Source organism: Knufia obscura (assembly GCF_036327395.1).
Source record: "Knufia obscura strain CCFEE 5817 isolate CBS 148926 chromosome Unknown scaffold_1, whole genome shotgun sequence".
NCBI classification, from domain to species: domain Eukaryota; kingdom Fungi; phylum Ascomycota; class Eurotiomycetes; order Chaetothyriales; family Trichomeriaceae; genus Knufia; species Knufia obscura.
The window spans coordinates 4792079-4812115 of NW_027042687.1; the positions used below are offsets into that span (position 1 = coordinate 4792079).

Here is a 20037-nt window from a genome sequence, read left to right on the forward strand (position 1 = left end):
GATGCCGGAGATATGCAAGAAGGACTGATACTTGACTTTCAATGCGCGAATTGAATGGCTTTGATATTGGTTGGCTACCAGATCCAAAATGTTTGGAGGCAGAAGAGGTTGAAGCTGAGTTGGTTTCCGTTCAAACATTTTTCTTGGCACCGGCGTCGCTAAACCTGCCCCAACTCCGGACTCGAAGTGGCCCGACGACGAAGTCTCGTACTCCCTACGAGTACCAGTAAACACACGCACTTTTTTACAGGTATAACCGAATAGTAGTACAAGCAAGAAATCTTTATTCGTTGTGGAGGCAGAGGAGTCGGAAACACGACAAGCCGACCATAGCCAGCCATCGCGACTCGTTGTCTGACCACAAACACGACCCGAAGTATTAGGTGCCTCCTCGTCTCAGCAACTCCTGACCCATCGCATTTCGCTTGTTCAAAGGCTCGCTCTCACGACTTAGACTTGCTCTTAGTCTCGTAAGCCTTCCGTATCTGCTCACAAACAGCCTTGGTAACCTCTACCGTACCGGCACTCCCACCAAGATCTCTCGTCACAATCCCATTCTCACACACCTGCTCCGTGCATTGCAACAACACCTCAGCAGCCTCCTTCTCACCTAACCACTTCAACATCTCAGCCGCTGTCCAGAAAGTCCCCACAGGATTTGCAACGCCCTTCCCCGTAATGTCAAACGCACTCCCATGAATAGGCTCGAACATAGAAGGGTTTTGTCGTGTGGGATCCAAGTTACTCGTAGGAGCAATGCCTGCGCGCCATCAGTATAAGTACGAACTCAACTCAGCAAAGTGCATGAGACTTACCAATCGAGCCTGCCAATGCAGCCGCCAGATCAGACAGAATATCAGCATGCAAATTCGTCGCAACAATAGTATCAAGACTCTTCGGCTGCAAAACCATGCGACAAGTCATCGCATCGACCAGCATCTTCTCGACCGTGACATCCTGGAAGTCCTTGGCCACGTCTGCTGCGACATCATCCCACATCACCATGCCGTTCCTCTGCGCATTACTTTTCGTGACGACGGTGATGTGTTTCCGAGGCCGACTCTGTGCCGTCTCGAATGCAAATCTAATTAGGCGCTCTACGGCATGGCGTGTGAAGATCGAGACTTCAGTGGCTACCTCCCATGGCATGCCGCGGTGAGAGCGGCCTCCTTGACCGGCGTACTCCCCCTCGCTGTTCTCACGGATGATCACCCAATCGAGGTCGCCGTGGGTGGCGTTACGTAGCGGTGACTGTGTGCCACGGAAGATCTTGGTGGGCCGAACGTTCGCATATTGCTGGAAAGGTTGGCAGATTGCTAGGCGGAGTCCCCAGAGGGAGATGTGGTCGGGGACGTCTGTAACGTTGTCAGTACTTGATGGGAAGACGGGCCGGGAGAAGCATACCCGGTGCACCGACTGCTCCAAAGAGGATGGCATCGTGCTTCTTCAGGCTGTCAAGACCACCATCAGGTATGTACTTTCCAGTCTTCTTGTATGTTTCCGAAGACCAATCGTAGTCCTCGAAAGTCATGTCGAATGTGCCATCCGCAGCGGCTACAGCCTTCAGCACTTCCACACCTGCGGAGATGACTTCTGGGCCTATGCCATCAGCTGGTATACATGCGATACTATGCGTGCGCCTGTCTGACACTGCTATGGGCGACATGGTGGAGCTGTGGTACGTATGATTTGTGAAGTCGATATTGTGCACGTGGAAGTAATGACTCTTGTCTGACAGCAGTACTTGTGATATTGTCTGACAATGAAAGAGAAGAGTTCGAGAAGACGTGGTTTACTTATACCTTTCGCCCATCTTGTATTGACGGGCGAGATCGGGCCAAGATCGGCTGTTGCCCGCTTAAAGGATACTCCGGTTGTCCTCATTTGCTGAAATGAGCTCATAATTGGAGCAGAAGCGAACAAAGCGGAGGGTCTTGGGAGATTCAAAAGCATCAATGCCTTTCGCAAAAGTTGCAGCAATAAATGGGGAGGGCGAAATAAAGATGAAGGAGGAACGATGAAGGACATCGGGGCGGAGGAAGTCAGTTGGAAGTCGATTCTTGGCTAGTGCATGCCGCGCAGTGGTCCGATTCGCTGCACCGGCGGGCCTGGGATACTTTCCGTGCTACTGCATCGCCGAAGCGAGCATGTTCTAAAGAGCATGCGGTATCGCCCCACACCCCGGAAACTCACCCTGGCTAGCTCATTCCGCTATATCTGTTCGGGAACTTGAGTCAAAGTATGTTCAGGAGCGCTCATGCTGACTTTCCGGATGTGGTCCCCATCGAATGATACCATCGTTGTCCAGAGTGCTGAGAAATCAATGTACAGCCTCCAACATCTGGCATTCAGCGTCCTCCTGAATAAGCTCCGGTTGTGTCTCGAGTCATCATTGAACTGCTCGCCGGTGTGTATGCTGATGTCAAAATCTTGAGCGCCTAACAAAGGCGTTGTCCTGATACCCTGCCTCCTCGCTAGCATCCAAAGTACCTATCTTCGACCCAACGTCTCTCAAAATCATCCACGATTTCACCAGCAACGACCTTGATGCCAGGGAAAACACTAGTCAGTCTGTTCACGCCTCTCTTACCGGCCATGAAAGTGACAAACACGATCCTCTTCTCGGCAACGCCATGATCAACCAGGACTTTCACCGCCATCAATGCTGCACCACCACTCGACATTTGTGGATCCAATAGTAGAACAGTCTCGTGAGTCTCAATGTCCGGGAAGAGTTTGAGGTAATGCAACTCTGGTTCGCCTGTTCGATAATTTGATTGGATGAGTAGTCGACCCGTCAGACAGTCTGGAATCGACCTTTTGAGACCAGTCTCCATACATCCTCCACCTCGGAGGACCACCACGGCCGATACCCTGCCTGCTGACTTCAGACCGCTGTACTCTTTTTGCTGTGGTGTCGTGACTGTGTTCGCCAAGAAATTGTGGCAGTCCAGCGCCTTCTCCACCAATAGCGCTGTCAGACGGTCTGTGTAGAACGTGAACTCATTAGGTATCGTTGCGGGGTTCCTCAGCAGCGTTACTATCGCTTTGATTTGAGGTTTCTCCTCCAGAAGCATGACGTTGCCGGATAGTGGTTGGTCCTCAACTTCCTTACCTAGCCTCTCCAATTCGGCTCTGTGTTTGAGTGATTTGTCCTTGAGGATTTGTCGCGTCTGTCCCACAATCATTGTGATAGCCATCTTGTTCATCATGCCTCTCGGTACAATGACGTCCGCAACCTCGCGTTGAGGTTCGACGTATTTCGTGAAAGCCGGCTTGACAGAGCTGAACCATTGTTTGATGGTTCCTTCAATTGTGCGACCGCGTTCTCGAACATCACGCACAATTCGTCTAGATAGGCAGACATCTGCATCAGCTTCCATGTAGACTTTCAGGTCGAGCATGTCCTGAATTCTAGGGTCGTTGAGTGCTAGGATGCCCTCCAGGACCACAACATGTGGAGAGTACAACGAGACTGTCTTGTCCAACCTTTGGTGCTTCTCGAAGGAGTAGACAGGTATGTCTGTCCGCTTCCTGAAAGCCGTCAGTATGTGGCTTATTGGCGGATCTTCGCGGTGGTCAGACCTTGTTAGCATAAGTCACAGCTTTTCATATGCGCCGATCACTGATGGCTGGAGGGTGCTTGCAGTGATGTGCCATGCCGCGAAGCATATGCACCCCAAAGCTATCAGAACTTTGCTAAGGTCTGACCACCCATAAATCGTGCTCTGTGGCGGAAACTCACCCTTGCTTGAGGTCGCTCAGACATTGGTAAAGTTTATCAAAGTCTATCGAATTAGGAGAGTCAAGGTCGAATTCGTTGGCATGCGCCAGACGGTTCTCCTCAGGTGTAAGGGAGTTGTAGAAAGAGTCCTGGGGGCTAACGTAAGTATCAGTCCTCCATCATTCCCGCTAGAGTACGTACTATAGACATGATGATCACCCATGGTAAATCGAGTGTTTTCACGATTTCGATGGCCAGCGAAGTCTTACCTGAGCCCGACGAACCGGCAATAGCTATTATTGACATGTCGGCCCAAGGGGGCTTGTAGTGGGCTTTCGAAAGACCATTGATGGACATTCGTCTCGGGCCTTTGACGGGCATTGTCTCCGCCATGTTGTTGCTGCACGGCTGCTTTTGAAAGTGAGGTTGATATACTCGTCACCGTGGCATTATGGTGTACCCCAGAAGCGCGTGAACCCGAGCTTTCGATGGCTTTGTGTAGACGTCAAGTAAGGATAATTGTAACAATACAGATCGGTATCTGATAGAGATCCAAAGACCGCTCAGAAGTAGAGACTGATGTGACTCGAGTATAATTCAAAGTTGAAGGTATAGTAACTGGGAAAGCTTCTGTGCTGCGGATTTACGAAAGTACTCGAGGACTGGAGACGCTATTCTGTTTACGGTAGAGAGCTCTACCAAGGTTCAGGAGAATAGCCTGCTAATCCCGGGCTGCATGTCAAAGTTTGGTATTCAACAAAGCATATCGATCCTATATGTTTGAAATGCCATTGTCTCTTGCCGACCGTATGGACTACCTGGTGATGAAGCAAGGATGAGAATTCCCACGTAGGCGAACCTGACTGCTGCGGGCGTCCTCCTGGTTGCATCTCCTTCGGCGAGAAGCTCCTTGCGACCAAACTGATAATCCCCAGGGCACCCGGTCGCGCCAAATAGGGTAGCGACTGTCGTTACAGCTATGCTCTAGGCTGTGCAACAGGTATGTGAAAAAGCGGCTGGACAAGTTGTATGCTTCAACTGAAATCATGACGGTCCCGAAGCCTGCGACTCAACGATGCAGGCTGGCGCACCCCGGAACGTCAAAACGAGGGGTCCATTCAGACTAGAACTTGTCCACAAAATTCAGGCAAGTTCGACGTGAAGAACCGATCATGTTGACTTCCTGGGATGTGGCTGGCTGCTTTGATGGCCGACCATCGCTAGAAAATCCAACAATCGTCTGGGTGCCGTGAGAACAGGTGTTGCAGCGACCGGAATTGCTGATCTCCAGGGAAGTCACACTATCAGCTCTTCATATATTCCTCCCGTATGTATCGTCCATCATTCATGTACATTGATTCTGAATAGCCTAATGGAGATCCCCTGAAACCGTTAGGATCGTCCATGAAGACCTCAAACGTAGCATTGTGTGCCGTTCTGTGTGCAGAACTGCGAAGGAGTCAGCTTGGGGCCATCAATCGATGTGAATCTCACTTACTGGCATCTGTATGGGTTCCGCTCCCACACCCCTAGCAACAAGCCTCTCTCGGAACTCACTCAACCTTGGCGACGCTTCAATCTGGCTTCTGTTCTGGCCACTTGCGTCTTTCGCACCACTCCAGAGTACCTCGGCCGCGGCAGCCGCTCGAGGCCAAGCCTGCTTGTCGAAATTGACGGGATCGATCTGTTCAGCCCACAAATGTACCTCGCCACCTGCGACGAGATGGGTCGAGTTTTCAGGAATGCCTGTCAGAGGATCTAGGGCGTACACCAGTCGCCAGTTCTTGCGTGGCGAACAATAATCCGCGTAAGGGTAGAAGCTAGCCGATACATTCGGGGAGAAATCGAGCCATTGACCTTGGCCGCAATCGAGATACTATACTTGAGTTAGCTTGATGTGCCTGGTGTGCCCCGCGAGACTTGCTTACCCAGTTGTTGTAGTTGCCAACAATAGCACGGTGGCCCTTCGCGACTGTCTGCGCAACAGATTCATCGGATAGCCAGCAGTTCACCAGCACGTCATTACCCATCGTCAGGTTCCATTCGAGCAACATCTCCTCCCACACAATTGGTGTCAAGCCATTATTTCGGATCTTGCCGTGAACATGGTCGATGAAAGTCTGCATCAGAGGTTGCAAAATGGCAGTGTCGTTAGATTTCACCGTATCGTCAAGCAGGTAGGCATTGACATTTACCTCATCTCCGCCACTGTGGAAGTATGATGAGTACTTGCTGATCCTAGGGAAGAGGTCGTCGAACATCTTGTCGAGGAAGGAGTATACTGCTGAGCTATTGAGTTTCAGTGATCCACAGGGAGGCTCAGCACAATTTGTATCGTATGGTTGAGTGTTGAAAGATGTGATCAGCTCGGGGTGCGAGAACCAGATCGACGAGGTGTGACCAGGCATATCGATTTCGATCGCCGTTTCAATACCGAGACTGTTACCGTATTGCATTATCGCAGCTACCTCGTCAGGCGTGTACGTCAAGCCTGGAGCATATGCACCCGCTGTCGATAGCTCTGGGAGAGCTGGAATTTCCAAAGGCCAGCTCTGAGCATCCGTAATGTGCCAATGCTACCCGATGTTAGTATTCGGGGATATTTGTGACAGATAAGACCTACGAAACGATTCATCTTCGTAAATGCCATGGCATCAAGCGTACGCAAGATGTCCATGACCGAGAAGAAATTGCGCGAGGTGTCCATATTCAAGCCTCGATGGGTAAACTTGGGTGCATCCTTGATTGTGACAGGAGCAAGCTTGGTATAGGCACCGCCATCGCTGTGCTGGAAAAATAGTTGCGAGAATGTCGTAAGACCATACGAGAGACCTATCGAGCTATTGGCTGTAATCACAACTTCTCCAGACGCTGGCATAGACAGCGTATAGCTCTCGTCAATCGTAGAGGCAGGCCTTGTTCCATTTGTAGGCTCAGGGGTGTTCTGCTGTAGGGTTATGGACTTGACATATTGTCGATTGGATTCATCTGGCTCATAGTTCGAATTTCGGGGGTTGAACTTCCATGGCACGAAGTTCTGGTCAAAGATCGTAAGAAATGTTCTCTCCACGGCTGAGTTGATGATCTGTTCGGATGCACTATTTGAGAACGAATTGTCCGCCTTAGGTATACATCAGTCTGAAAGCTTCGCTATCTCTTGCTATTAAAGCATACCTGGGAATTCAGTTTGTAGTCAACTTGGACATGTCCATCAATCCAAAGGACTTCATTGCCTGACTCGTAAGAAGAAGGTATCGGCCACAAGGCTGTTACCAGGCCAGTGCAGAGAGTCGCGACAACTACCGGTCGTTTCATGGTTGCTGTCAGAAGTGCTAGATGTAAATATCAAGATCTGCAAGCTAAATATGCTCCGTGTTCTAGATGTCCGGGGTGACACCGCCCAACAACTATCGTTGCAATTCAAAAAAGTCACTTGTAAACAACAATACTACGGTAGCTTTGGTTCCTGGTCATGGTCACAATCAGTAGTACATAAAGGACTATCTGTAATTGGTTAGCTGTTAACGGTGTGCTGCTACCTTCCGCAAACGGCATGAATCGTGATGATCTGTGCTCAAAGCGCCATGAAAGCTAGCATCGAGTGCACATCACTCCCAGAACAGTAGTCAAGCTACCGCACGCATGCTTCTAGTCGAAGCCGAGGTGAAGAAGTAGAGAATGCGTAACAGATCTGAGGTTGCAATCAATCTTTGAAGTTCGGAGCCCCGCCCTGCCAAGACAAACACGTCCTGGGGCTTAGGCGGTCATCACCGCTCACGCTCGGAGATGTCCCTAAGCACGCCTATCTAGCATAGCAATATTTGCACGCCGCCAGCTCATGTTTCTTAAGCATTAGCTCTGGTCGGCCGCTGAACAGGATATAGATGTGCGACGTATGAAGACGTACGTTCTCAATACTACTATGGGAAGATAATAAAAACCGTGAGTCGGTATACATGTAACTGTTGGGATGGCGTCTTTATTCATCAACGTGAAGTACGTGAGTAGTATACCAATATACTTTAGACTGCCAAACTTGGAAATATATACCTGCTGACATACTGCTCCGCGCGGAATATCAAGCTGGCCGCTTACTGCAGTACTCGGGGGGCACGCCAGTATCATGTAAAGAGCAATTACTCGAATAATTTATCGATATCTTGAGATCAGCTATGATCAATTCGCAAACCTGCAAGGAGTCTAGCATACTTTAAAATCGTGTTTGGGGGACACGCCTGTCCTCTTTACTCGTGCGTACATCCGGCCACGTTGATAATCCGGGCAAAGACTGGTACAGTGGCTGGGCACCTTGACATTCCGCCGGAACCGGCTATCACTTGTTATGGTCAAAGCCAAATACGGTTGACTGCCCGTAGAAGGTCCTGAATACTGGTAGGATATGTACTACCGTGCTCCAAAAGCGCCGACCTGGGAGCCATGAACTCTCGCACTAGGACATTGATATCACTCTCCGACAGCACCATAAGCCTCGCCACCCGCCTCCTTGTCCAGAGCGATACATTCTTGCAACCCAGCCAGATTGAAGGCGTTCTTGACGCCAGCAGCTGCATTATCCTTACTGCAAAGGCCAGTACTCTTCAACGTCTCAAACTCTTTCCTCACAGCCTCCATGATAGGCTGGAAACAAATTACGGGATGTATCATGATTCGGAAACCCAACTTTTGTGCCTTCTCAACGCTCATGTTCGGAGTCGTACCGCCCGGCACCATGTTCAAGAACGTATAGGTTCCTTTGAAGATCTCGTTGACCTTCGCAGCTTCTTCCTCCGTCTCCATGGCTTCCAAGAAGACAACATCCACGCCACATTTGACAGCCCCCTGCAGCCGTGCTACTGCTTCATCGAAACCATATGATTGTCGTGCATCTGTTCTGGCAATGATGAGCATATCTGATCCGATCTCGTTTCGGGTTTTTACTGCGGCTGTAAGTCGAGCATAATAGGTCTCACGATCCACTAGCTGCTTCCCCAACAAGTGTCCGCATCGCTTTTGCTGCACCTGATCCTCGATGTGCAGAGCAGCAACGCCCGCTCGAGCATACTGAGCCACTGTTCTTGAGACCATGACTGGTCCGCCATAGCCAGTGTCTGCATCCGCGATGACTGGTACAGAAGGATTGAGAGATGCTATCATGCTGGCATTTGCAACCATGTCGTTCAGGGTGGCCATGCCTAGGTCAGCCCATCCTAGTTTCGATATCGAGGTTCCTGCTCCTGTCTGAGAAGAGTCAGCACGAGGGTAAGTGGTCACCATAACCTCCATACCATGTACAACGCATCAAAGCCAGCCGCTAGAGCCAGCCTGGCAGTGAAACCATCGAAGACGCCGGGGGCGACAACAAGCTTGTCTGGTTGTGCTAGTAATTCTCGTAGACGCTTTGCGCCTGTCAGTGGGGCAATTGCCATGCTTGCCTGTTCCTTGAAAATCCTGTCAATCTCGTACTGATAGACGATAGGCACAAGTCTCTGGATGAAGTGATCGGGTCATTAAATACACGATATCAATCGAGTCAGTCGAAGTTTGCAGACATGGAGCCAGAGGCAAGAGTTCGGAGCTTGATCGGATACCATATATTTGAACTTTGGCTCCAGCGATCCTCGGATGTAGAGCTTCAGTTTATCGCGAAATTCGCGCGCGTCCATTGTGAGACGGTAGAGTACCAAGGAGCAGCTCAACTACAAGCTGTTCGTGTTGAGCAGAGGGAGTCATGATGACGTTCCCAACACTATCCAAAGTTAGACGTTGTGGTTTAGGGGGAGATGCAGAAAAGATGGTAGCCGTCGAAAGGGCATCTTGCCGGAAGCGTCCGACAACGGCCTATTAGTCAGCACCGGATTGGGCATAGTCAAGGCCGTACAGAGCTGAGGTGCTGTGTTCGTGTCCATATCATGGATGAGTCGGCAACATGGCTGCAGACCTGCTCATAGTCGTGCTGAGTGGGGACCCTGACCTGACGAGGTCTTGTTGTCGCTCACATGTACATGAAGCGAACACTGGTTGCTTTAAGCAAAGGCTTGATCGGAGCTGTCTGGGTTCCGATCTGCTTCACGATTGAGATTAGGCTTGCGGCATGATATGGCTGCGGAGCTGGGGAGAACGCCGTGATTGAGGATCGAGTAGGCTCGCGAAGCAGCATGATGCCTGAATGGTACCGTCGGTCTGGATATGTCTAAATACTCGCGACGCCGGACGAGCAGTACCTGAGTGCTTTTTGGAAGGTTGCATGAGCATTACCGGCCGGTCTGGGCTATGGACGAAGCGTCGCAGAAAATGAAGTGAATCCGCCGGTCAGCAGCACGATTAGTTGTGAGCAAGGGGCAAGAAACAAAACCACAAATTATCTTGTAAAGATAGCTTCTCTCATTCTAGCTCTATGCTCCCAAGTTCCGGCCAACATAGCCAAACAACATTAATAGTACAAGGATATCGTCGCAAATCATAACTCGTAGGGGTATCATCCATCACAATCTCTCATCGCCAATATCAAACATTCAGATATGGAAGCCATATCGTCTGGCCCTTCTCTTCAACGGTCTCTAGTAGTTGTGCTTCGCGGCATGCTTGTGGGCGGAAGCTTGTCTGTTGTTGCGGCTTTGCTTCCATTTATCGCCCATGCCTCGGAAGCCCGCCCTCAGTCGTGCATCGGCGGGCACATTTGGGTCTTTTGCAACACTGTGATGTGCATTAGCCTGGTCCGCCACAAAACAAGCAGGCTGGAGGGGACTGGCTCACGCTTTGTTTGTCTCTTTGGAGACGCCTGCGGAGTGCTCCCTCGTCTTGGAGCTGAACCAGCGTCCGGATGATCCGAGGAAACCCATTTTTATTGTCCGATGGCTACTCGTGAATGGTATAAGTCTTGTATTGGTATACTGTATTTTGAGGTTGGAATGGATGTTGGTGTCTCTAGGGTGTGTCAAAGGCAGAGAGGACGAGCTGTGAGCAATGGTTATATTCTAGTTAGGCACCCTTGTCAGCAGCCTACGCGTGAGATCATATGCCCCATGATTAATCCATGGAATGCAAGAGCAAGGCTGGTGCCGACGCGAACGTATCAGCAGCAAGGATGACCATGCTGAAACTGGTTTCTGAGGTGGATGGAAGATGCAGGAAGGCAGGATCGGCGACGCATGAGCATCGACGTCATCGACAGCAGAATGTCAGTCTAGCGTCAGCATCACGTGATTTCGTCTACAGAGGCCCATTCCTGAGGCGCCCGAAGCATGCCCAGCGCAGACGGTACTGAATCCCTACCGTATGTGTATAAGAAGCACCTGTGACTGGAAAGGGACTGTAAGGGTGTTTCCGCATCCCCTTTGTTTATTTTGGTAGATATAGGACCGAGCAGTAATATGCTATTACTGCAGTAGCTTCCAGCTGTCGAAGCTGAGATCGATGCCGATGGGAGTGCCTTCTATCGTAGTTCGCGGCACGCCTGCCAGTATGCTGGGGTGATGGAACAGAGATAGCAGAATTCTGGAGTGATCGAAAGCCGTGCTGATGCAGACCCGATTGGGAGTGCTCCAAATGTGAAGCAATTCATGTCTTCTGTGGAAAGACTAAAATTCTTCTTCATTTGCTAGCTCGGCTATCAGGTTGTTGAGCAGCTCATGCCATGCGCTGTCCTGCTCTCTTCGTCTCTGCATTTCCGGAGGACTCTGGAGTCCATCATCAGAAGGTCAAAACTTGAACAGTGATTAGCCTTCTGCGGTTGGGCCTTTGCTTATACAGTGACTTTGTGAGATGGTAGTTTGACATGCTCCCTCGCATGTTAATAACTGATGCAGGTATGTACAGGATCGCCTCCACTGGCAACCTCTTCGAGAGAAGTGCTGCTCTTGATACTAAAGCCCCAAACGCCGCATGCAGACTTGCGCTCTTGCTTATTTCGTCTTGATATGCTTCAGTGGACCTGGCTCATGCAAGAAATTGTTTGCATATGCCTTGGGTACGAATCTTCGCTCTTGCGGCTCTGACACGTAGTATTCGTAGCCTTGCTTCTCAGCGAACATGACAGCGTCTTCCTTTGTCTTGAATTGTACTTTAGCTGCATGCATGGGATCAGCCGTGGACTGCCAGCCCATCAGAGGGTTTTCCCATCTGTGGCCCTTGGGTAGAGGATCCCAGTCCAGCCGCCAGGCGTGCGAGCCCCATGAGCCAGATTGTGTTGCTGGCTTTGCTTGTTTGTATATTCTGCAACAATCAGCAACTGCCCCTACCTGTGAACCCTGTGTACCTACCTGACTGTTCGAGCTTGTAGGTCGACTGGAGCACCCGAAAGCACGGCTGCTGGTAGAGTGTTGCCTGGCTCACTGCCGTCCTGTACTCTTCTCGGAACGGGGGAATATAGTGATGTGCCGTGGTCAACATGTGCTCTGTAATCTGGCTGATGGTCCTTGTGATAGGTCTCGACCGAGCCTTCTGGCTTGCGTTCTGATACGACCATGGTGGCCTGGTCCTCGGTAGTCTGCATGTCGTGTGAAGCTGGGACATCTCGAGGGTCGGGCTCTCCGAGTCGTCGAGGGGCGGTCGTTGATAGACATCGTGTGGGTCGGCTAGCCGACTTGACTGTTTGAAACAGCCGTATCGAGTTCGTTGGACGCATCATTGTCGTTATGTTGAGAGTGTGCTGTACTCTAGGAGTCCTAAGTCCTGAAAGTGAGGGTTGCGACAGCTGGGGCAAGAGCCAATGACAATGCCAAGATCGACTTCTAGCGCAGAAGCTTCAACTCCGAACCGCAGCTCCAAGTCAACGTCTAGTACAAAGATTCACCACGACTTGCACGATACACCACCGCAACTACTAGCACAATGTCGTTCGTCATCAAGCGAGGTCTTTCTTCCCTCGTGCCTCCGAAAGTACATATTCCCTGAAAATTGAAGCTGCTGTATATGCTAATTGTGAACCAGGTCGCCAACCCTGCGGTAAGAATACCCCGTACACAAGCACAGCTTGCGCGACAACTCCAAGCCCCATGCCCCCAACGAGCATAAAGACCAACCCTCTCTACGAAGTTCCCCATCCAGGGCCCTTAGTGGCTGAGCCTGGACTGCTCAAGTTGGGCTGCGCAAGCACAAGCACAAGCATGAGCTGTTTTGGCGGCCACGTTAGGTCTTCGTATGGAGACAGGGACAGCAAGCAATTCGGAAGAGAACGAATCTGACTGTGAGTAGGGCCTGGGTGCTGCCAAGGATGCCGTCCGCATGGCAAGAATAGCCAAATTCTACGAGAGACTGCCAAAAGGTGCTGCGCCAGATCGAGCGACAGGTGGACTCCTCGGCCGATACCAAGCAAGATACATGGGCAAGAATCCATCAGCTGCACGTAAGTCACGGCGAGAGCACTCACTAGACTCCTTCGTTGTGCTCTAAAAACGAGATGGCAAAAAAGAGGAACTTTCTAGGACCATACTGACAATCTCGCAGCAATCTGGCATGTGATCTTCGGTTTGATGGCTATTGGCTACGGCTTTGAGTACTACTTCCACTTGAGTACGTATACCTCTGTCGATATAGGCGAAGGAAGCTAACTCTGTGTAGGACACCACAAGAACAATGCTCATTAGAGAGGAAATAGAGCATGAGACGTGTTTTCAACATTGTACATACATGACCATAGAAGTATGACAGCCTGAATCAACATACTTTCTTCTGTTAGCCAATTCACGATGCATACGGAGCGATGATTCCGGTGGGAAGTCAGTCTGATGAGCGCAAGAGCGGCGACTCGGTGAACGGCAGGCTCTATGTTCGTTCCTTCTTCAACAGGCTGCACAGCCATGTCTCTAAGACCACGAATACCCAACCTTTACACGCATCATGTCAGCCATGTGTACATCGAGAACCTCAGCTTTCGTGTGGTTGCTCCTCAAGCTGGACTGAACAAGTGCCCCATGTTACTGAATCGGCCGAATTTGTGCTGATAATCCTCTGTGTTACACTGTGACTTTCACATATCAATTGCGGTTCTGAATAAGCAATAGCACTTTCACCACAAATGCCCACGCTTCTTCACGAACCGTCTGCTCAGCTCGTGCATCATCTGACATCAGGTAGAACCATCAATAGGGATGCGCGGAGTTTATCGCGAAAACCCCAGGCAAGCCAGATCCGCTTACTATCATTTGACGAATTGTCCAGCAACAACTACTTGCAGACAGCGCAACCAACGCTGTTACTGTAGTCTGTTGAAACATTGATCGACGTTAGACGTTCCCAGCCCGAAACCCCGAGTGACTCTTCTGCCAAGGCCGGCGATCACTCGTGACCTAGCGAGTAGACTGCGGACTCCTAATCAGGCAGGCAGGTGACATCTCGGTCGTACTTGTTGTAATATCATCATCAGGCGGTTGTCGAGGGTAGCAGAACACGGAAGAAGCACCTTGAAGCGTGCCAGCGCCCTTGACACTATACAAAGCGAGCGGGCCAGATCGCAACTGCATTGCCAGTGCCTGCATCCTTCCATCATCCATTACCCATTCTCCACTTCCTGACCCGACAGCAATCTGGCCGACATCTTACCCTAACCAGTACGTCTTCATCGTCGCGCAATCTATATTGAAGTGCACGTTCGAGAAGAGACTGACATAGTTCAATCAGTACGAAGTTTGTTATGGCAGAGTTGAGCAGTCAAGATGTGGTGAACTCAACACAGCTGGTCGGCGAGATTTCGCCTTCCAGCGTCCCTGGGACCACGACTCAATCGCAATCCAATTCAGGGGACGGAGGAGAAGCTGTTGTTGCAAAAGAGAATGGAATCCACGCCACTACCCACTCATCAACTCAAGATGATCAGGCGCTTGAAGATGGCACCGCCCGCTCCGATACCGACACGAGTCGCGCAGATGGAAGTACTGGTGATGCGAAATCTACAGATGCTAGACCCGTCAAGAAGTTTGCTACCGCCAAACCAGTCAGTTTTGCCAAATACTCTGTACCAAAAGTCATCGCCGCAAATGCTGCGAAGCCCACGGCAGAAAAAGGTAGGCTACAACTTCTGGGCTACCGCTTTCATATTCTAACCTTTGGCTGTTGTAGCTTTAGCTCCGAATGCGCCACTCTCCCAAGCACAATCGATAGGACGCCCACGTCTCGTCGCCAAAACTACCAGTTCCCTCGCGCAAAAGGTCAAGCCTTTTCGGGCTGCTGCACCAGATCCCATGCAAGTCTGGAACAAGAATAGGGCTGTGCCTCAGCCCAGCACAAAGAACCTTACCGACGAAGAACTTAAGCTGCAATATGGCATTCATTTGACATCCAGACTGCAGGACAATGGCGAAGGAAAAGAAGCGAAATGGGCTGATATTGACGAGGATGACGAGGATGATTGGGCACCCGAGACTATTGAATGGGGTGATGGAACCAAAACAACTGTCAACCCGGCTGACGCAACACCGCTTGACAAGTCTGCGACCACCTCTAAACCAAGCACTCCTGCAATCGAAGCACCGAAACCCCTCGTTGAACCCAAACCTAGCACTTCATTCTCAACCTCAATCGGACCCAATGCCAAAGTCCTGAAGCTAGGTGCAAGAGCCGAAAGTCAACAGAAGACTGCTCAGTTGCCAAAGGGACCTTCTGAAAAGGTGCCGGCCCATTCCTCCCAGACTGCTCCTGCGCCAGCTCCTGCGAGGTCACCATGGGCTAAACTGCCTCCGGTTGAGAAGGTTTCACCTGTAGAGATAAACCCTCAGATGGCTATGCCGCCCCCTCCTGTGCGACACCCTGCCAATGGCCAACTCCCAGGACCTTCACCTGCCACCGAGATTTCGGCTGATAGTTTCAATCGCTCCTGGCGGGATTCTGCTCAGCCACAACTTTTCATGCCAAACTCTGGCCGCTATGAATCTGTTCCGGAGAATCGAAGGCGCATGTCTCGCAACGAAGGTTTTCGCGCTCCAGCAGTCCTGCAGCGTCCAGAGCAGGGCGATCCACACGCTCCTGGACCATCTGCAGCATTTCAGACTAATAGGACGAGCTCTGATGTGGCGAGGAGGCGCGCTTCTTCAACTGTTTCTGGAGAAAGTGGGCAGCTAGCAGGAATTAGGAAAATGTCCATCAGATCTGGGGAAGCCCCAACATCTCTTGGTGGATCGGCAATCGTCGAAGGAGACGATCAACCACCTCTTCCGAAGGCTCCAGAAGTCGCAACACCAGCATATCAAGCAAGAGCAGGAGGAGATTACATGGCTGGCCCTGGCCCTGGCCAGACAGACGCTGAACTGGAGGCGCAGCGTGCCCAACAACGACAACTGATGAGAGAACAAGCAGAGTTGGCTAGGAAGCGAAGATTGGAAGATGAGGCTCGACAAGAAGCTGAGAAACAAGAACGAATTCGACAGAAGTTGTTGTCTCTTGGTCCTGATCCGAGAGTCCTGAAAGCTGAGCAAGAAGCGAAGGCCAAGGCCAAGGCCGAAGCTGAAGCCAAGGCTCGAGTTGAGGCAGAAAGAGCAGAACAACTTGCTAAAGAGACAAAGAAAGAAGAGCCCGTGCCCGAGGTTGCGCTCCCCTCCCCTCCGAAACCACCGCAGCCGACTGCAACTGGAGAACCACAGCAATATGGCATGATGAAAGTCCACCCGTTGAACAGCGTTAAGAGAAGCGCGTCGCATGCTGCACAGCAACCTCCCGCCCGGCCATTGTCGAATGTGCACAACCTACAGCCAAATGCTGAGGAGATCTCTCCAGAACCGCCGGCTATGAATGGAATTCAGGAGACCACTACAAACCGACAACCCTCTGAAACTGGTCCAATACCAGAGCCAATCCCAAGGACAAACCGTCCTGTATCAGCTGTTTCAGAGGCTCGAGCGGGTTGGGGCCGTAACGACCATAGGACTACGCCGACGAGCAATCTGTGGGGCGCTCCACACAACAAAGCACTCGGCAATGGCACCTTCGATCAGACCCTTGCAGGCTACGCACCCCAAGATCTCTCATCTCGAGCATCTTCTACTGGTCAAGCCTGGATGAATGGAAAGACGCCTACTGTTGGTCAGTCGCCACAGCTGGCACAAATCCATCAACACGTTCCAGAGACTCGATCGCAAGTGCTTCAGAACATGACCTCGCCGGAACCGCTGCCACTCGCCATCAACAGTGAGGCTGATTCCATGCAGCCCGTTAGACCGCCCGCTCCTATCGGGCCACCACCACAAGTTCCACACCATCAGCCTTCACCACACCAACAACCTGTGGTCAATGGGTATGGCGCAGCACATCCCAACAATGCTCTTTCCGGTTGGCAAAACTTTCATAATGTTGCAAGATCACAAGATCGTGCAGAATTTGAGCAGCATCAACGCGAGCTGGCCACAAGACGAGAAGAAGAGAAGCGCACTGGTGCGCGACCACAGGCAAATTACAACTTCGACGAGACATTCAAGCAGGTGCATCTGGGAGCGCAGCCAGATCAGCGACATGTTGGTTCAGTGGCGCAGATCAATATGCCACCTCCAAATATGTTTGGCGCTGTTGGGTCAATGCCACCGACCTCAGTTGGTCCTCAGTCAAGCCGTGGGTCACGATTTTTCCCGCAGCAAGTGAATGGTTTGCCTTCACCCCAGCCTCGCACAGTCACTTATGTTCCGATTGAATTGCCAAGGAGTCCGTCACCTCCACCTGCAGAGGAATTGGATAGCTCTCATCCTGCTTATGCTTTCGACGCAGAATCGTCTCGACCAACCGTTCGATTTCCTCCAGAAAGGGCAGTTGTGAAGCTCCCTCCTGCCAAACCACCAACTCCGACTGCACCTGCTCCTTCCCCTGCACCTGTACAGGCAACAATGCAACCAGCAATGCCAACTCCACCACCACAACCGATGACATGGGCTGCGAGAGTGTCAATGCCGCCACCAAAGCCTGTTGCTCCTCTCAGAGGAGTACAGCAACCAATTGTACAAAACCCTTCCTGGCAAGAGCGATTTAACGGATTGCTCGGCAACAGCAACAGAAAAGCTTCTGACAGCAACCAGACTTCGCAAGGACCTTCTTCGTCTCAGTCCGCATTGGCAGTCACTTCTGCGACTAAGGAGCCATTAGATGTCATGCCTGCAGGCTCAGCATCCGTGTCTCTACCACGAAGCCTCTCCGCACCTACGATCGACGATGTTACCTTGCCGATGAAAGATGTTGAAGAGGAGGAAGACCTATTCGAAGATCGTGAGGCAGGATCGCTGCCAATTCTATACTTCCCTGGCGACGCACCTGCAATCACTTGGCCAAGAGCAATTCCCAGCCGTATCGTACCTACACCTCCCGATACGCAAAGCGCGTTCATCTTCCTGGGTTCTCCGTGGAAAGAAGAGAAATTCCCCAAACAACAGTTTGCAATCATCAGAGCTCCTGGCAGCGAGAAGAGCATTAAGAAGGATCTTCCTATCAAGCCATCTACTTCCGCCAATGGCAATCACCGACCACAGTCTAGACACCCTGGCGGTTCATCATACCGACGCGGTCATCGAGGAGGAAAGCCTCGAGGAGGACCAGTGAAGGCACAGTGAGGACGTCGTTATACTGTTGTGTGATAGTTTACAGCATCGGTAGTGCACCTGGCTGTGGATTATGGCACATGTTTTAACAAGAAAAACTACAGATATCATTCAGTGTTCCTATACAAGATGGAGGATCAAGCAGCACAAGACGTTATTGTAATTGGCTTGGTTCGCTAAATCCGAATATGAAGTTGATGCTGTATCGCAGCGGCTAAGGTAGCTGGTTCAGTAGCTACATGAGTTCTCTCCCAATTGAATCAACATTTTACATTCAACTGAGGAGCTTTGCTTGTGATAACGGAAAACACTGTGCTAATGCTAATTTTGCTCTAGGACGTCTACGGGATGGAGAGTCTGCGCACAAGCCGAAGCAGGAGCGTTGCTAGATCTCCGCTCAATACCTGTTGGAAAGTGCCTGAGCGGCCTCGAGGTGGAATATGGAAACAGCTGGTTCTTTTCGTGTCGAGCCCAGAGCACTCTGCTCCCCGTGGGGCAGAAAACCTGAACTAACAGAAGCCCATCGCCCAATGTGAAAACGTGCTCAATTTGAGGTACCATCACATGCCAGTGTTCAAAGTGCCAAACCTTACTCGGGAGCGCACCAGACCCAACAACAACAACAATAACAGAAATATTGACAAGTGCATCTTGAGTCTTCTCTCACATCTTCTGCAGGTTCAAACTTCAACACTCATCACATCAATACTAACCCAAATATCTCGCTGTCTTTAGCTACAAGGTCAATATGAAGCTCCTCCCCCTCCTCACATCCATCCTCAGCACCACTGCTGCCGTCCAAGCACAGCGGGAAGCGAATACCTCTACCTCAACCTCCTCAATCGCAACCGCCCTCCCCCTCGCAATCCGCTACCCACCCCCCTCTGTCCGAAAAGCACCCCACGGCTACGCCGGCCATAACTTCGCCTCTTGGACGCCTCCTCCACCGTCGTATCTAAGCGGGACATACCACATCGCATATACGTCGCGGGAGAGCTGGACGGAAGATGGGTATACGAACCTAGAGATTGAGAGGGTGGCGCTTGAGTCGGATGATGAGGGGTGTAGGGCTGTTGCGGGGGGTTGGGGGTGTCCGGGGGGCAGTTTGTGGAGTGTGATAAGGTGGGGTGTATGTGGTGGGAATGGCATGGGGAATGAGACGGAAACGGGAATGGAAATGGGATGTAAAGATGCGAGTATGAAAGGATATGACATTCCAATCGGGGCTTAGGGGCCCACAGATCGGAGGTATGCGGGGCCCTGGAGGTATATTGTTCCTGCCGTTCGTGACGGTGTTGGTGACGGTGATGGAGGTGATGCAGCAGGAATAGGAGAAGCACAAGGACTTGAAGCACTACACGCTATCATGGCTTGGGGTTTTGATGAGGCGGGTGAGTGGTTGGTTGAGTATGTCACTGGGGATAGTGATGGTGCGAGAGGTGAGGGTGATCAGGGTGCTATTAGTATTTTGAGTAGAGGTGAATTGGGTGAAGGGACGTTTGGTGCTGTGGTGGGTGGGATGAGGGAGCTGTTTGTGGAATTGGAGGATGAGGGGCTGGGCGGGATGGTGGAGCAGGTGGGGAGGACGAGGGTTGGGGGTTGAGGAGGGTTGGGGTTGTTTGAGGGTGGTGTGGTCTTTGTGAGGAGTGTAGAACGTGAAGAATGTACGAAGGAGAACTGAATGCTACTGGTAGCTAGATCCGGGCGTTGACCTATAAGGTAGCTTCCTGCGGCTATGATTATCAATAGATATCCGTAATTGACCTGAACTTGTTCACCACTTCATCGCAGGGTATTCCTGTTCAC

General features: G+C 51.2%; 8 protein-coding genes across 8 annotated transcripts; 3 read left to right on the forward strand and 5 right to left on the reverse strand.

The window, feature by feature from the left end:
- Positions 1-443: 443 nt before the first annotated feature.
- On the reverse strand, positions 444-1666 carry PMZ80_001801 (uncharacterized protein; the record flags this gene model as incomplete). Its single annotated transcript, XM_064870240.1, has 3 exons — positions 444-760; positions 816-1355; positions 1405-1666. The coding sequence occupies 3 exons, from the start codon at positions 1664-1666 to the stop codon at positions 444-446; spliced, it is 1119 nt and encodes a 372-aa protein (XP_064735737.1).
- An 808-nt stretch (positions 1667-2474) lies between these two features.
- Positions 2475-3934, reverse strand: URK1 (Uridine kinase; the record flags this gene model as incomplete). The annotated part of the gene is made up of 3 exons (XM_064870241.1): positions 2475-3534; positions 3746-3873; positions 3926-3934. 3 exons carry the CDS (start codon positions 3932-3934, stop codon positions 2475-2477), a joined length of 1197 nt encoding a protein of 398 aa, XP_064735738.1.
- Positions 3935-5544: 1610 nt separating this feature from the next.
- NAG1_1 (Glucosamine-6-phosphate isomerase (Glucosamine-6-phosphate deaminase) (GNPDA) (GlcN6P deaminase)) lies at positions 5545-6505 on the reverse strand (the record flags this gene model as incomplete). The annotated part of the gene is made up of 2 exons (XM_064870242.1): positions 5545-6300; positions 6500-6505. 2 exons carry the CDS (start codon positions 6503-6505, stop codon positions 5545-5547), a joined length of 762 nt encoding a protein of 253 aa, XP_064735739.1.
- Positions 6506-8188: 1683 nt separating this feature from the next.
- PMZ80_001804 (uncharacterized protein) lies at positions 8189-9150 on the reverse strand (the record flags this gene model as incomplete). The annotated part of the gene is made up of 2 exons (XM_064870243.1): positions 8189-8962; positions 9010-9150. 2 exons carry the CDS (start codon positions 9148-9150, stop codon positions 8189-8191), a joined length of 915 nt encoding a protein of 304 aa, XP_064735740.1.
- A 2475-nt stretch (positions 9151-11625) lies between these two features.
- Positions 11626-12347, reverse strand: NdufS4 (ndufs4 NADH dehydrogenase Fe-S protein subunit; the record flags this gene model as incomplete). The annotated part of the gene is made up of 2 exons (XM_064870244.1): positions 11626-11935; positions 11983-12347. 2 exons carry the CDS (start codon positions 12345-12347, stop codon positions 11626-11628), a joined length of 675 nt encoding a protein of 224 aa, XP_064735741.1.
- A 206-nt stretch (positions 12348-12553) lies between these two features.
- ATP17 (ATP synthase f chain, mitochondrial precursor) lies at positions 12554-13114 on the forward strand (the record flags this gene model as incomplete). Its single annotated transcript, XM_064870245.1, has 3 exons — positions 12554-12601; positions 12653-12667; positions 12917-13114. The coding sequence occupies 3 exons, from the start codon at positions 12554-12556 to the stop codon at positions 13112-13114; spliced, it is 261 nt and encodes an 86-aa protein (XP_064735742.1).
- Positions 13115-14354: 1240 nt separating this feature from the next.
- On the forward strand, positions 14355-18243 carry PMZ80_001807 (uncharacterized protein; the record flags this gene model as incomplete). The annotated part of the gene is made up of 2 exons (XM_064870246.1): positions 14355-14724; positions 14780-18243. The coding sequence occupies 2 exons, from the start codon at positions 14355-14357 to the stop codon at positions 18241-18243; spliced, it is 3834 nt and encodes a 1277-aa protein (XP_064735743.1).
- A 1178-nt stretch (positions 18244-19421) lies between these two features.
- On the forward strand, positions 19422-19834 carry PMZ80_001808 (uncharacterized protein; the record flags this gene model as incomplete). The annotated part of the gene is made up of 2 exons (XM_064870247.1): positions 19422-19427; positions 19463-19834. 2 exons carry the CDS (start codon positions 19422-19424, stop codon positions 19832-19834), a joined length of 378 nt encoding a protein of 125 aa, XP_064735744.1.
- Positions 19835-20037: the final 203 nt, after the last annotated feature.